The sequence below is a fragment of the Molothrus aeneus genome, chromosome 9 (assembly GCF_037042795.1).
Source record: "Molothrus aeneus isolate 106 chromosome 9, BPBGC_Maene_1.0, whole genome shotgun sequence".
NCBI classification, from domain to species: domain Eukaryota; kingdom Metazoa; phylum Chordata; class Aves; order Passeriformes; family Icteridae; genus Molothrus; species Molothrus aeneus.
In genome coordinates this window covers 30,759,236-30,775,945 of record NC_089654.1, presented here as the reverse complement: position 1 = coordinate 30,775,945, position 16,710 = coordinate 30,759,236, and the positions used below count along the sequence as shown (strand labels likewise).

General features: G+C 52.4%; 1 protein-coding gene across 3 annotated transcripts in view; it reads right to left on the bottom strand.

Annotated features, from left to right (window-relative positions):
- Nucleotides 1–5,412: 5,412 nt before the first annotated feature.
- Nucleotides 5,413–16,710, bottom strand: part of TMEM121 (transmembrane protein 121) — a 41,407-nt gene continuing 30,109 nt past the window's right edge. For 2 of the 3 annotated variants that reach the window (XM_066555966.1, XM_066555964.1), the window contains exon 2: nucleotides 5,413–11,573. In XM_066555966.1, coding sequence (XP_066412063.1) covers nucleotides 10,006–10,944 — 939 coding nt within the window. In that variant the 5' untranslated portion in view covers nucleotides 10,945–11,573 and the 3' untranslated portion in view covers nucleotides 5,413–10,005. Of the gene's footprint in view, nucleotides 11,574–15,719; nucleotides 15,739–16,710 lie in introns of those variants that run through there. The other variant, XM_066555965.1, reaches the window with a different exon arrangement.

Below are 16,710 nucleotides of genomic sequence, written 5' to 3'. Positions count from 1 at the left end.
CTCACCTTGCCTGCTGAGCTACTCTCCCCTTCTTCCCGCACTTGGAATCCTCCAAAGAAAACCTACCCTGAGCAGGAGGGGTTTGTTCTAACAGGCTTCTTCCCTGCCTGCTCCTTGATGTCCCTTTGAAAAGATGTGTCCATGCTCTGCGAACAGAGGCAGCGTGAAGGCTCAGGGCCCAGCCAAGATCTCAAACCACCCCCTGCTGCATTGATTTTTTTGCATAGGACTAATTTTTTTAATCAGAGTGATGTAGAACATGATCAGAAGCAATTAAAGGCTGGCAGGCTAATTAGTGTCAATCAGCATGGTTTATGGGTATTGGCCTTGTCAATCACACTTGATATTGTATGTTAGTGAGATTGCTTTTGGATCTCAGAGCTAACGCTTCACAGAGAGCTTTTCTTTCTTGAGATGCTTATTAAAATAGTACAAGTCCTTCAGAAACCAGTTAAAGGACATATTTAATAGTCCTTTAGGCACTGACAATTACAGGTAGATCCTTTGCTAAATCCTACTTGGGGCTACAGCAGATTAAATGCCAAGCTTATTCCTGTGCTCCTGAAAACTGGGCTGGGTTGGTCCCACCCCTCCTGGGGCCATTGTGCTCCTGGGCTTGTCTTTGCAAAAGCTGGGGCTGAAGGAGATGTATATGGCAAGCTGCTCAGCCCAGGAAAGGAGGGATTAAAGGGTCATCATGGCAAGGTTTAAGCAGGAGAAGGGCAGGATTTCTTCCAGACTGGAAATGTGGAAATGTGATAAGGGCCACTGGGTGGTGTTCAGTGGGATGTCGGGGGAAAAGACAAAGAAGCAGAAATCTGTCTTAAGGTTGATCCTGACAGAAACAAATCCCCAGAGTATGTCCCTTGGAAAGGTTGGGTTTGGAGGCAAGGAGACCTGCTGCAGCCAGGGCATTCCCAGCACTGCTGCTGCTGTCTCCACAAGGCTCCAGATTTTAGCTGACTGTGGGCATTGGCAGCATTTCCAGGATCCCATGTGAACCCACGGAAGAAGAGCAGAACCAGCATTGAAGGACATAGTCCAGGTGCCCTGAGCCTGGTGCTGCCCTTCTTAACACAAAAGAATCAAGGAGCGAGCGTTAGGATGGCACAGGCACAGCAGCCATCAGTACACACTGCCTTTCAAACCCTGAGCACCACAGCACTCATGTTCTTTGCACTTAATAGTATAGGTGTAATTTTCTACTTGTAAGAAAAATAAAGGCAGAGCTCCATCAGGCAGAGCCCCTGGGAAGTGCCTGACAGAGGTGTGAGGTATGAGAGAGATGAGTGTGCCAGACAGAGCCAGCCAGGGGAGCAATGCTCAGAAGTCCCAGCAGGGCAAAGCAGGGGTGGCACGAGCCACCAGACTGATGGCATTGTCCTCCCAGCAGAAATCACCTGGCCTGCTGACAGCACCATGCTTGGGAGGGCTGAGATTCATGGCAGATCATGCCAGCTCCTCCCTACACAGCCCTGGAGGGGACTGAAATGCTGCTCCACGTCCTGCTGGCTTTTATAGGCCTCCCTGGGGCTGAGAAAGGCTGGTGTGCTGCTCAGCATCCCAGTATGCTGCAGCTCAGGCAGCAGATCTCTGAGTGGGCACCATGAAATGGATCTGTGTGATTGCTGGTGTATTGAACTGTGCAGCTGTGTCACTGTGCCCTTCCTGGAGGTGCCAGGTGCAGCTGTCTGAGGCACCAGGGCAGGCTGGGCTCAGCACTGCTCACCAAGCAGCTGGGAGCTGGGGAGCTGAGGCAGGCAGTGCTCCCCTGCTCCAGCATGCAGGGAGCTGCTGCAGCATGCCAGGAGCAGGGAGAAAGCAGCCATTGCAGGGCAGCAGAGGGATTTTTATGACACACTTAGTTCCATGGTACAAAGCCACTTCTTGACATCATAGTAGAAGATCCTTTGCCTGGTTATTGCCTGAAGACATACATTTTATCTAAGGGAATGCTTAATTGCTCCTCATTGGACACTGGTTATGGAACATTAGGCATCAATAAAAGACAACTCTTAAAATCCAGGCTGAATACCCTTTCCAGCAATGGTGGTGGTTACAGTCACAGAACAGATTTGCTTCACTGCATTTTTATTTTTTCCTAACTTTCCCATTTGGGCAAAGTGGATGGTATCCCTGCCATAACCACATCCCTGCTTCCCAGCCCCAGCCTTTGCCCTGAAGCTTTTCTGATGCAAAATGCCCCACCCTTGAGGGGGCCACTGTTGACAGAGCCACACATTTTAATTCCTTGCTGATGTGGGAAGAGCCCAGCCCTGAGAGAGATGAGGCTGCATGAGGCTCAGCAAAAACATGGAGCTGCCAGTTGCTCTGAGGACATGGATGCTGGAGGAAGCATTAATATTCCAGGCCACCATGCCTCCCTACCATCTGTTGCACCAAAGCAAAGGATGCCCAGATAAATTTCAAAATCCCCTGCAAGATAGAACACTCTGGATGCTATTTCTACATGAAGCTGTTCAAGACTTGCTAAATCATCTCTCTCCTTTCCAACCATTTTTCAGAGCTGTCTTGCTTCAGGGAGGTGGCTTTGGTGGCTGTGTCCCACTCGTAGGAGGTTGATGGCACATGCTGGAGGTTCATGGTGCTCCAGCAAGCCAGTCTAGCCAGGAGAAGGATGAGACAGGAACCACACCGTGTCCAGAGCAGCTAGCTGGGATCAGGCAGGGATCTGCAAGCTGGCAGCTCTTGTGAAGCAGTTTGCTCCTGAGCTGGCAGCACCATTTAAAGTTTTTGGACATTTCCTGAGATGTCTGATGGAAAGGCAGTGCCTCTGGAATATCTGCAGACTGCTGAAGGCCCTGGTGCTGCCCTATCTCCTAAAATCCTCCAAGGATTCATCTCCTCCAAAAGTTGATTTCCTCTTGCCAGGAGGAGATCGAGAGGAAAATTTTACAAGGATTTCTTCTTTATTTGCTGTTTGGGACTCTCCCATTATAACACACTTTCTGATGACGGCCCGTTCCCCTGTTTCCTACAATGTGCAGGTAAAGATTTATGCAATTCCAGGTGCCAACCTCATTTGAGAGATTAATCAGAGATAATGTCTCACAAAGAGGTTTATTGAGTTCTCTGAGTTCATTCACCAGCTGTGAAGTGAAACATCCGAAAACAGTTTTTGAATACTAAGTTCTCCCTGGCACCAGCACAGGAAAGGAAACAGTGCCTTTTTCTGCTTGAGGTACTTATTCTGCTGGGCAGAGGCAGCTCCATGTGAGCAGCCCTGGGAGCTGCCATGCTGGGGTTTGAGCTGCCTGCTGGCCTGGCCCACCTGGGGGCAGGAGGATGTGCCTGGCATGCTCGAGGTGCTGCACTCTGGTTCTCAGCATCCTCGGCCCCGTGAGCGGTGAGTTCCTATTTCATGGCAGATTTGAAGAAGCAGGGGAACCCTGGAGAGCAAGGCAAGGGTGATGACTCACCTACAGCCATGGAAAGGCACTAGAAAATGTATTTGTGGCTGCAGAACCCTGCAGGCCTTGTGGCTGCTGGCTTTATGGCACAAAATTGATTTGATGTTGTAGCAATATCTCCTCGAGGGTGGAGAAGGAAGATCCTTCCTTGGACCTCAGTCTGCACCAGCCACCACTGGATGTGTTTTGTTCACTTGCTTCTTGGGACACCAGGAAGCTTCTTGCTCCCTCTCTGTGCCCTACCCAGAAGCCAAATTCTGGCTCATGCACCTGCACTCTGGGCTGCTCAGAGGGCAAAGCCAGGCTGGCACCCCCAGCAGCAGCAGCAGCACATCTCCTGGGCACACAGGCACAGCCAGGCTGGCATCAGCAGCAGCAGCAGCACATCTCCTGGGCACACAGGCACAGCCAGGCTGGCACCCTCAGCACATCTCCTGGGCACACAGGCACAGCCAGGCTGGCACCCTCAGCACATCTCCTGGGCACACAGGCACAGCCAGGCTGGCATCACCCTCAGCACATCTCCTGGGCACACAGGCACAGCCAGGCTGGCACCCTCAGCACATCTCCTGGGCACACAGGCACAGCCAGGCTGGCACCCTCAGCACATTTCCTGGGCACACAGGCATAGCCAGGCTGGCTGGTGCTGCTGGTTTTCTTCCTCGGTGCATGGCTCCACTGAACAGACACCACCCCTGCCTGGGCTAGAGGAATGGGTTGCAATTAGTAAACTGTCTTTATAAAAATCCTCCCATCAGCAGTTGGGCAGGTGGCTGTGCGAAGGCCTCTTGGGTGCATCTCAGTATGCAAATGTCAGCCATGAGGAGATAATTATTCTGCTCTCCCATCTCCAGCACATTCCTACCTTGCCAATGGATCATTGTACTAATTTTTATCTCTGTTGCACTCAGCATAAAATGCCCACAATGTGTTTGTGTTTTCACACAGACATTGGGCTACATTAGCTGGGAAGAGCCCATGTGGAAATCCACAGCTCTGAGGACAGACTTTGGCAGATGATTTATCCTTTCCATCAACATGCTACAGCAAGTCCCCAGTGAGGCATGAGGGCTTTTCCTCTGGGATACACCAGTGGGGAGGACCTGGGCATTGACAGGAATAGTGGATTTGTCTTTACAAACAATCTGTGGGTCTGCTGGTAGATAAAATCAGCACTGGGAGATAAAAGAAACAATGGGAAGGATTCCACTGATTGATGAATGGAAAAAGATATTTGATTTTACAAATAAACTTTAGGTTTGCTGATAAATGAAATCAGACATTGAAAGGTGAAAGAAACAATGGGGAAGAAAAACCCCTAAATTCCGTAAGAATTAAAAATCAAAAGGGAGGGTTATACATGAGAGGGGAATCTTTGGTACCAGGTGTTTTGGGAAGTCTGAACCTCTCAGGTACCTCAGAAATGGGGAAAGAGAGAAGGGAAATGTGGCTGGGAAATTGGGATAAAAAGGAGGCTGCGTCCTCCAAAAATGTGAGAGATCCCAGGGGAATGCCCCATGGCCTCTGCCTTTATTAGCATACAGTCAAAAAGGACTCCTCTGTCTTCTTTTTGGGACATAAATCTCTGGTGTTTGTGGATTAATTTTCCTAACAGCATCTTCAACACTTATTTATTTACACTTTCACATCTCTTCCTTGGAGGTGACTTTTCTGCTATCTGCAGGATTCTTCCTTTAAAACTGCCCTCCTAACAACATCCCAGCAACAGGACTGCTGCTTTTCCATGTCCTGATGAAGAGCTTGCAGACATTTGTTTGCAACTGCCTTTTGTTGCAACATCGGGAAGCTCACAAAAAATCAGAACACAGTACTCGCTCTTCCCTATGACTGGTCTTTGTCTTCAAGCAGCTGTAAAAGAGGGCAATCAATAAACCTTGCCAGGGTCTTTTTAATGCTTTTTGAGCCATTATGGTCATAATGCTTCTTCAGGCTGCTGTGTCAGTACACTCGAGACACTGAATATGTCAAAACCACATAAAATCTTTATTAAGATGAAATTAAATGGGCAAGCCCAAATCAGCAATTTAAATGGATATTGTTCTTCAAGGATGCCAGACCTAAAAACCAGACACAACTGAAGAATTCAGGGCATTCAGTTAGGATTAAATTGGTGTGAAACTCAAACTTTTGCCACAGCTCCTGGGCAGGAGGAATTTAGGAGGATGGGAATTGCTGTCAAGGTGCTCTTGACACCTGCCCTCTGTTTTCTATTGCAGCATTGGCCTGAGCTAAAAAAGTGAAGCAAATCTGGGGCAGGAAGGAAGAAAACAGTTATTGGCATGAAAGTTCAGTCTGTCTCTGCTCATCAAATTAACCCAGACTGATCCAAAGGAAAAAAAATCCTTATTTATGTATGGTTCCAGGTTTCAGTGCATGGAGCTGCACCAGGTGGCACTGCAGAGAGTCCATCCTTGTGCTGCATGGCCCTGGTGGGTGGATTTCTTCTCCCAAATCCTCCCAAGACCTTTTGGGCCCTGCAAAGTCACCAGAGCCGTGCTCACATGGAGAATCTGCAGCAGAACCGTGGGGCACTTTCAGCTCAGTGACTGAACCCTCCTCCAGCCTTGCACAGAGGCTGCAGCATCAGAGATTTTCACCTGCCAAAAGGAGGTGAGGACAAGCAGGATATGTGAGAGCTGCCAGAACCTCGGGAAATAAAAGCTACAAGCTGGAGCCCCACTCAGCTGAATGCAGCAGCAAAGGCTTGGGCTGCCCTGGGCTGCACGGGAGCTCCAGGAGGGCACAAACCCTGTGGGTCACCCAGGGCAGTGAGCAGGTACTGCAGGTACCACCAGGCTGCAGGGGCACAGAGCTGGCTCTGGGCTCTTTCCACAGACACTGTCAGGCATGCAGCAGTTCAAGCCCTTTGCTGCCACTCTGCCCAAGTTTGGCACAGCGGGACAGCACCCAGCTGGGCTTGTCTGGGCTAGATGCATTCTAACAGCCTGCATGGATTGCTTTGCTCCACTTGGGAGCTCCTGTTTTGCAGTGCCACAATGCCTGGGACATGAGTGGGTTTGGCCCAGCCCTTTGCCACTGGCCAGCAGTGATATCAGCTCCTCTGTGTCTGTGCAGGACTGGCCAGTTTGCTGACTCTTGGGACCAGCCCGACAGAAAGGTTCAGGTGCTCAGGTTTTGCATCTCCAGAGGGTGCCATGACTCTGATGTGCCCTGCAAGCTACAGGGTGGACCTGACTCCTCCAGGGGGTGTCACTTGGAAGGAGGAGTAGCCTCAGCACTGACCAGTGGGTTGGTAATAGGTAGGACAGCACCAGCCTTGTCCCCAAGGCACCACCAGCCTCCCCTGCCAAGGGCACAGCTGCTAGTGCTAGTGGCCTGGTTCTAAAGGCAGCAAGGGACACCACCCCTGTGGATTTTCCACTGGAGCACAGGGATCCCTTCTGCATTGTAATTGGGCAGCTTTTGCTTCATCAGGTGGGATCCTACAGCTTTCCAGGAGGATTTCACTGTTCACAAAGGAGCTCTTTTTCTTCTCAGTGGAAAACTGAAAAATTGCTCGGTTCCAGCCTATTTAGTTTTAATTGTTTCCTTTAGTTCTCATTGCCCACAGCAAAATATCACCTTCCCTTAATAACCAGCCAGGCTGGGAGCCAGCCACCCTGCCCAGCCACTGTGCCAACCCTCCTGCTGGTTCCGTGGCTCCCAGGAGTCCTGTCTGTGCTGGAAGGACTGGATCTGGGGAAGAGGCATCACCCTCAGCAGGCAGTGGGCAGAGCAGCTGCAGTGCTGCCATTGCTGGGCTGTCTCCATGCCCCAGGGGCTGCTGCTCTGGCTCTCTGCTTTCCCAGCCAGCTCAGCCCTCCCTGCTCCCCTCTGGCAGCTGCTGAGGAGGGGCCAGCTTGTCATTCCTGCTTCAAGGTGGCTCTGAAGAGAAAGATGTTGCTGTGCTGCTGAGCCTTGGGGATGTTGAACAGCAGAAAATGAGAAAAGCTTCTTCTCTCTCCCTTCACCAGAGTGGGCTTCGAGCACCTGTGGCTTTTTGGGAATGATGTGGTGCATCCCAGGTGAGCATCACCTCCAGGACCTCTGCTCCTGCTGCAGCTCCTAATGCACCCTTCCACAGGGACATTCCACAAAGACAAAAACCTCATGTCAGCAGTAGAAAGCAGGGTCTTGCAACCTCAAGAAAAATTTGTGGGGACTCCTAAACCTTCTTGGCGGTTATGGGATCAGAAGGATAAAGCAATATTCCCTTCCCATGCAGGCTGCCTTCAGGGAGCACAGCCAGACACCCCCAAGCAATCTTAGCAACAGCTCAGCCTCAAGGGAATATTAATGTATTCCAGTATAAGGCAAGGATGCAGGGCTAGCTGTTGGGGAGAAACTGAACAAAAATACACCCAACCCATCAGAGTAACCCATCCCAGGACTGATTTTATCCCCAGAATAAAAGATCTCTGCATCAGGGCTCAGTCTGGTGCTGGGCACTGCCTCAGCTGACACATCCCAGTCTCCAGGGTTCACAGCACCATGCCAGAGGTTTCCCTGAAGGTTTTCCTCTGCTCAGTTCTGGGGAAGAACTATAAAACAAAGGCTCATAAATTAATTACCTAAAAGAGCAGCAGAATGTTATTAGATACTTGGGAGTTAATTGCACTGATGCTAATCACATGTATTTTAAAGGAACCAGCAGAGATGTAATATGTAATTCCACAGGTATTCCACAATAATTTAGCAATTTAATTAATTTCTGCTAATACCTTTTAAATCACCTGCCCACTTCCTCTCATGTTTCCTGAGGGAAAGGGGGAAGAAACTTTTCCAATTGGCTGAATCTGTCGCAAATTCACTTTTGTTGGCAAAGATACTGTTTTATTTCTCAGTGGATTTAATTAACATTAGAGTTATCCCTGGGTGACAGGGTGGCCAAGCAAGACTGCAATTGCCTGGTCCTAAAATTGGAAGTCTGGATCAGGGATGGTTGAAGTGTTTTGGACAGATTGTGATGGGCTGAGAAGATGGAAACTGAAATGATTTGTGGATTTAGGTCAAATTCAGTAAGCAGAGCCAGGGGAAAATGTGGGAGAGAAATGTAAACAGCACCAGGCATTTTATTCCATCTCCTCAAAATGCAACATTTTCTTTAGAAAAAGCAAAAATATTCCGTTTCAATGTGTTTGAGATGCAGGTTTTCTGCTTGTCTCCTTGTGCCTCCCCCCAGGGTCAGGCAGCTGAGATGCCCCCAGCCCTGGGGCAGCACTGCAGCTGGAAAAATGATTCCTTTCCTTTCTGGGCCCACTGCTCAGCGAGTGCAGGGCACAGAACCTCAGCATGGCACTTGGGAGTCCAGGGGAGGTGGACAGAAGCAGAGACAAGTGATTTGGGCTGTGTGAGAGCTGAGCCCCACCCTCCCCATGCTGGCAGAAAAGAGACCACCAGAAGCCATTGCTCTCATGGGGCTTTTATTGTCCGGCTGGCCCTCGCCTCCCACCCTGCTGCCCGTGGCTGAGCCCCTCAGCACCACCCATGCCCAGCCCAGCTCATCCCCAAGCCCAGCCACCTGCCTGGGGCAGCACATTCTTCCCAGCTCTGTTCTGGGGTTTGGTTGGGTTTTTTGTTCTTTTTTTTTTTTTTCCTTTTTTAATATTTATTTTAAAAATATAGTAGCTGTGGAAAGCAGCCTTCTTTATAAATGCTTGATGCCAGAGTGAAATGCATCCTCGCCATCCTTGTTCCTAATCCCTCCTGGGTGCCCCTGCCCGCCAGCAGCAGTGCTGGGGCTGGGGAGGCTGCTCGGGCTGCTGCGGGCAGGGAGGCTCTCCATGGCAGGGAGAGAGAGAGAGGGACCCTTCTAAAAATAGAAATATTGTGCTGAGTCGTTTGGAGTGAATGAAATACATAAAACACCAGCATTAGATTAGCTCTAGCTCGTCAGATATTGCTCCTGGCAGAGTTGGTGCAGGGTGCTGGTGGAGGCTCAGTCCTCCTCAGCCCGGGTCAGGGCAGCCATGCCAGCCCCAGCCCCGCTCCCCACTGCAGGGCTCCCTGCTCACCCACCTCGAGGACACCTGAGAGCCCCCGGAGCCGATATAAATAGGAAACTGTAAACACAACCATTGGAGATAAGAGACATCTACGATCACAGGGTTTACTTGAAACACCCCACCCTCCCCCCAATCCACACCCCTATGCCCTTGTCCCCACCCCGTAAAAAGGTCTCCAGTAACAAAATCTTCGATCCAGGCTTGGAGTAAAGGTGAGGTGCTCAGGGAGTAAAAAGGGACATTGCAACCTTAGCAGTCTTTGCTCGGGAGGGGAGATGGTGGCAGGAGGGGGAGAGAGGGTCAGCTGGTTCAGGTCCTTTGCAAGTCCATTTGGTTTGTCTGGAGGACTCCTAGGGTTGTACCTGAGATGAAGACGTCTAGAGGACACTCCATAGCTCAATTGGAACGCTGTTGGTGTTTCTGTGCCTAGAAGAGCCCTCACTGCCGGGATTTGTCTGTCGTGCTTGCAGCGGGCAGCAGGAAAGCAGCGTCATCCCTCTTCCACTCAGCACGGGGCCGTCTGAACCACCGCTGGCCCGGGGGACCCCTCATGTGTCCAGGATCTCACTGGTGGGCGACGGCTCGTGGGGGATGCCCTGTGCGCTGTGCATGGTCTGGTTGTGCGAGAGGGAGTTCTGCTGGAGCTCCAGGGCGATGGCGTTCTGCGGGAACTCCTTCACCTGCCGCTTGTACTCCAGGAAGGTGCACGCCTTGGTGGCGATGGCGATGATGTTCTTGCCGATAAAGATGGTGGAGACCCTGCTGTCCTGGAACAAGATCATGTTGATGGCCCGGATAAAGATGGTGACGATGTTGATGGTGACCAGGCTGAGGACGGGGTAGAGCATCATTTTTTGCGGGGCAATGTGCTCCCCTTGCATGCTGATCTCACTGAGGGACACGCAAGGCAGGATCAGGAGGAGTATGTAGCAGTAGAAGAACATGAGCCCCTCTGCCCAGATGGGCAGGCCGGTCCTGTGTGGCTCCCACAGGTTGGCCTGGATGTCCAAGATATCCAGCAGGTCGAGGGCCACCCAGAAGAGGCGTCCCCGCAGGTCCTCTTTCTTCCGAAAGGTCCGTATGTACTCCATGCTGTCCAAGGCCACCAGCACCAGGTAGAGCCCCGGCACACAGATGGAGAGCAGCAGGGTCAGAGCTTTCCTGGCCACCGTCTCCAGGTTCTTCTTGTCCGCTTTGTAATTCTGAAAGATGAAATACAGCTTGATCTCCAGCACAAAGATGTAGAGGAACCACAGGATCATGGCGTAGCCCCGCTTGGCCGTCTTCACCTCGGCACCCACCCACACGGCCACGTAGCGCAGCACAATGAGGAAGCAGATGTCCCCCACCAGCACGATGATGCAGACGCCGATCTTGCGGGGCCCCTGGTTCTGCTCCACCAGGTAGGCGTCCATGAAGGCCATGCTGGTCATGATGACGATGGTGGTGAGGCAGACGTGGCGCCGGTCGGGCGGCGGCAGCACCATGGCGAGGCGGGCGGCCCTGCGGCCCTCGGCGCTAGGGGAGCGCTCCCGCCGGCGCGGCGCGGGGGCGCATCCGCGGCCGGCCCAGGCACCCAGCGCCGCCCTGTCCCCCGCTGCCACCCCAGGGAGAGGCGCCTGGAGGAGCAGAGGCTCGGCTGGCAGCCCCACTGTCCCGGGGCTCGGGGCTGCCCCTGCAGAGCCCACGCCAGCCCGTCGCCCCTCAGGGGCCGTGCCCTGCAGGCACCGTGGCTCTGCCCCCAGCCCAGGGCTGGCTGAGCAGCCCAGCCCCAGGCACCCTCCACCACCAGCAGCCAGGGCTCACGGGTGTGCGGGGCCTCCTGGAGGAATGTCCCTCCTCGTTGGTGGGTCCCCCATCGCTGTCAGGCTCTCCAGCAGTCCTATGGCACTAAGACGCCTCCAGGCTCCAAGCCCCAAATCCTGGTATAGATCCCTGGACACACGGCAGGTGGCGGGGCAGAGGGGGAGCTCTCCCTGTTCCCAGTAAGATCCCACGTTCCTCCGGGCTCTGGGGGGCTCCTGCTGTGTCCTCACAGGCAATCACCTCCACGCCTATCCCCACAGGGCTGTGCTGGTGTCCTGCTGCTCCCAGCTGTACCCGCATCCCTCCATTCCTGCAAAAGACAGCAAAGAGCGAGCGTTAGGCTCCCTCTGAGAGCTGACCATGGGATGGTGGCAGTGACAACCCCCACAGCTCCAGCACACCACGGATTGAGCCGGGCTCCCACCAGGTACCATCCCACCACGGGGACACCCACCACACACTGGCCTGTGTGTGAGGGTGCAGAACAGCTTTTCACTGAGCACACACACGCAGCACGGGCTGTGCTGCAGGGACTGCAGCCTGCTGCCCTTCCACAGGCACTGCCTGTCCAGAACTCCTCAGCAAGCTCATGCCCTGTGTGCTTCTGCTGTTCCAGCAGCACCAACACAAAACCACACACCTGGTGGGGACGCACAGGTTCACAACATTCCCAGCTCCAGGTATCCCTGCTCCAGCAGGGACACAGACCCACAGGTTACTGCAGAGGTCCCAGCCTGGACAGTTCTGCTTAACTACAGCCATGGGATTCTACCGGTTACTGAGCAGCTCTCAGGGTGTGGGGCACATCCCTCTTCGAGCAGGGGCGAGGTCAGGGCTGGCACATGGGGGACAGGGCAAAGCTGTCCCCAGGGTGTCATGATGTCCCAGCAGATTTCTGGACTGGTTCAGCTGCTTGTGGATGCAGCTCCTCCTCGTCATGCTGTACTTGTCTAATTAATTTGTTAATCTTTTCTGTGCAGGGAATGCACTCCCAGAAATGAACAGGTAGGTCTCAGTGCATGCAAAAATGTCATTGAACTGCTCACATGGAGACAGACCCTGATCACAGCCACAGAGGCTGAAGGGAAGAATCCAAGCTCAAGGAGATGTAAGCCATTAAAAACCTGCCCTACTTTGCAGCTGCTTATGTTTATAGGGCCTAATTTAAATAAAAGCTGGATCCTTTCCTGCTTCAGGGAGACAAGACGAACAAAGAAGAGAAAGTGGGAAGCCAGATGAGTCAGAGCCAGCCCTGCCTTGTGCCTGAGTAGGTGGACAGCAGGGATGCATGTACCTGTGCCCTGGTTTACAAAGGATGTGGTGCTCAGCAAACGTTAGCAAGGGACTTAAGGCTGCTGCTCCAGCCAGGACCCTCGGGATGCTCTTCCGAGTCTGCCAGCAAGGAAAACTGGCATGTTAAAATAATTTCTCAAGCACGAATTTCTCAGAAAGAAACCAAAAAGATGTGGTGGGAACTCATGAGAAATGCTGCATGATGCTTCCCAGGCAAGGCAGTCCCTGCAGCCCCACTTGCCAGCGTGGCTCTCTGCAACAACTCAGAGCTGCCGTTTGGGGCTTCAGTTTGTTCTTTCTTGAGGTTTCGGATAAAAATATACGGTCACTGCTGTAACTGCCTCAAAACTCATGCCAAGTTTTACAGAGGATTTATAGCCAAGGATAGATAATTCCAGATAAATTAGCTCTTTCAGGAGGGAATGGTGGCTTTTTTTTTTTCTTTCACCCTGTAAGTATTTATGCCTTCAAAAGACAGCGGTTATTTAAAGGGCAGTGGGTTGCATCACAGCACAGCAAGGTACACAAGCAGCTTGCTTGTAAATCCTGCCCCCGTGCCCTGGAGTTCCTGGTGTGCTCTGGGGAGCTGGGGGAAGGCACAGCTCTCTCTTCATGCCTACATGAAACCAGACAGGACACCCTTTGGTGCCTCCTGGAATACACCCAGGGCACGGAAAGGTGTTAATTCAGTGTTTACAGCGGCGGCCAACAGGTCTTTAACCACCACTGCTGAGCAGATCGTTTGCAGCAAAAAAAAATAGGTTCAAATGGCAGATCCTTCCCCATTGTCTGCTCCTGAAGGGCTCACGGCAGCCCGGGCTGGGTCTGACAAACATTTGCGGTGGTGACCTTTGAGAGGGGAGGAAGGGACTGAGTCACAGGGCTCGGGGACTGCTTCCTCCCCAGTCACACCACGCACTGGCCAGGGTGAGCACCTCTTGCCTTTTCCAAATTGTTTCCAAGCACTTGCTGCAGTGCGAGCCCTTCTCCAGATTTCACAAGAGCTGGTGATTTCCCCACCCCTCGCAGCCCTGGTGCTGGATGGAAATACAGAGTCCTTTGTAGATCCACGGAGCAGAGCTTGCCAATGTGAACAATGCCTGACCAGCCTGTCGGGAGGGGGCACATAAAACTCTCCTGGGAGGGCTATTAGACAAAAGCAGGTCGTTTTTAAACAACCATTACTTGGTGACCTTTAAACGACCACATTGGACAGTACATTCGGAAAACTGCCTGAGAACTGTGCTGAGTAAGCAAGACAATAACCACGTCAGACAGCCACAAGAGCACATCTGAGGCAAATATTTGTTTAGACGAGTATTCACAAAACTTCCTTCCTGCAGGAATTCTTGTAAATAAAAGGCAGCCCACCGGAACATAATGGGCTTGGAGCACTATGGATATCAGTAAGCCAGACTGGCAGGCTCCTACAGAAGGGATCTGACAGCTTTGGCATCCCTCTTGGTGCCAGGACTCCCACAAGCAGGTGATGAAGCAATGCTTCAGTCTTGGCAACTACAGACCTCCTTACCAGGACAAAATTCAATCCCTAATTGCTTCTTCTCCTCTACTTCTACCCTACCCAAACAGCTCCATTGCACTGGAGTGAGCAAATGACCTCAGTGACACTCAGTGTGTCACCAGCTGAGAAGGCAGAGCCCAAGGCCAGCATCCAGCCCCCCCAGTGAAGGCCAGCAGCAGGGGATGGGAATGGGGAGCAGCAGCCTGTCCCCTCTCCATCTCTGGGGTGTGCTTGGGGACACCCCATTTCCCAGCCCAGCGTGCCCTTTCCCAGCTGCCCTGCAGGATGGGAGAGGTTTCAGTGAGAATGGAGGCGGCTGCTGATTTCCTGGAGAGACTCAGGGGTCCTGCAGATGAGTCCAAACCCGGCTGAAGGGCAAGGTTTGCACTCTCACCGCTGCCCTGCCTCCTCTGGCACCGAGGGAAAGCAGCAGCATTGGTGCAGCCAGACCTTGCCCCATTCTCCTGGCGCCTCTACTCTGTCTCAGAAGTTATTTCTTGGTCTCTCACTTCTTTTTCCCGGCTCTCCCAGACACTATAAAGCACTGGCGGTGACCCAAGGATGTGAGGTCACAGCCTTGCTCCAGCACCAGCCCAGGCAGTCTGGAAGAAAACCAAACTGTGCTTTTGCCTGCGATGCCGGGGGGCTAATTGCAGTGATTAATTAGCGCTGGCTCTGCCCCTTCAGGCCGCCCATCACAGAGCCCTCCTCTCCTGCCTCTGCCCCTCCCGGCACAGCAGCCGGGATCTGTGGGATGCGGGATCCTCACACAAAACCCCAAATCCCAGCCCGGGAGCCACATCTGCAGACAGCCTGCAGGGCTCCTGGAGCCCCTGCAAAACATCATCACTAACAGCGTTTCCCAAAGCCCAGCTCTACCTGGCAAATTAATTTAAATTATTTATGTAATTTGGATCCTGTCTATTTTAAAAAAGGGAATGAGACAGAAGTATACACAACGCGCTTCCCAGGTAATTAGGATGCCGCATTGCTTAAAGCTTCATTTGCACTTTAATTGCTTTGATTTATTCCAGTTTTCCCGAGTGTAAATCCAAAGCTCCCTCTCACTTGGCCCTTCAGACCTCTGGAGAGCTGCTGCTCCACCAGGGCCTTCTCCCACCTGGTAGCATGGGCCAAGAAGAGGTGATGGGCACAAAAACCTCTGCTTGGGTTTCCAGGGCAGCTGTGGCAGAGGCACCAAGCGATGGCACCGCTCCCTGGCAGCTGTGGCAGAGGCACCAAGCGATGGCACCGCTCCCTGGCAGCTGTGGCAGGGGCACCAAGCTGTGGCAGGGGCACCAAGCGATGGCACCGCTCCCTGGCAGCGGGCTGTGCCCCAGGGAGCCGCAGCCAGGGCCCTGCTCTCAGCAGGGGCCGGGCACAGGGAGCTGCTGCTCATTGCTTACACCATTTGTGATTCCTGAACCACCTGTGACTGTGCACCACACAAGGATGGGGCTTGCAGGCAGGGCAAACTCTGCGTTGACTAAGAAGAAACTCTAAAGCAGCTGGTCCTCGAGCCTCTGCACGTTCCTGCCGCTGGTTCAGCCTCGCTGACCTGGAGGCTGAGGTTCCACCTCGCCCACCCCGCGCAGTCCCTGGGGACCATCAGAGGGAGGCAGGGAGGGAGGATGCTCGTACCCTGAGGAGCAGGGAAGGTCGCTGTGGGCAGCGGCTGTGCCCCGCCTCCTCCAAGGCAGCACCGGGCTCTCGAGCGCATCCTGTGAAGGAAATGAGATTGAGGAAGATTTTTCCGGACCCTGCCCACTAATTGTGTCTGAAGGAGGAAGCAGCCCACTTGCTAATGACTACAGATAATTTACTGTGTAGGCCCATCAAGAGATGGAGAAAGAGCTGCAAACTGTTCCTAGAACCTGCTCCCAATAAGCAATGCGATGTGAGACAAAACCAGCTCCTGCTTATACCAGTGAGTGCATCGACTGTGCCCTCCTGCTGCTAACACCCTCAGTCCCCTTTGGAGTTCATTTCAGCCCCCTTTCCCAAAAACAAACACAAGCAGAAGGTACCAGAACTGTTGCCTGAATAGGAAAAAAAATAAAACTACCCTCTCAGTCACATTGCTTTGGTGATGGGGTGGGGAAATGCTGCTTGCCCAAAGCAGAGCCCTGCACAGGCTGGCTGCATGGACAGATGGATGGATGGGCAGATGGCCTTCTTGTTCCCAGATTTGTCCCCCACAGCCATCCTGGTCGGGGCTCTTCTGCTGACACAGGCAGCTGCAGCTGCTGGGAACATCCCCCCATTCACAACAATGCTGAGTTTGATGATATTTGACAGATATGTAAAAAAAAAAAAAGGTGCCTTTTTACATGTTCCAGATGTTTAAAAATAGTTAAAGGTAAATGATTCATTTTGACTTGTACATAAATTGTTAAATTATAATACTACATTTTGGCTCTACCAAAACAATGTACCATTTTCCCAGCAAAATGCTTCTGCAGAGGAATTTCTTGGTGTTTCCAAGCTGGGTGCATTTTCAAGATTTTGATCTAATCTGGACCAAACCCCAGCTATAAAAGCATCTAAATCCCCCACGGTTCATTGGTTTGTTGCCAAAAAGGGCACATTTGGCAAACATCTGTCTGAATGTATGCTTGCCACAATGAGAGAT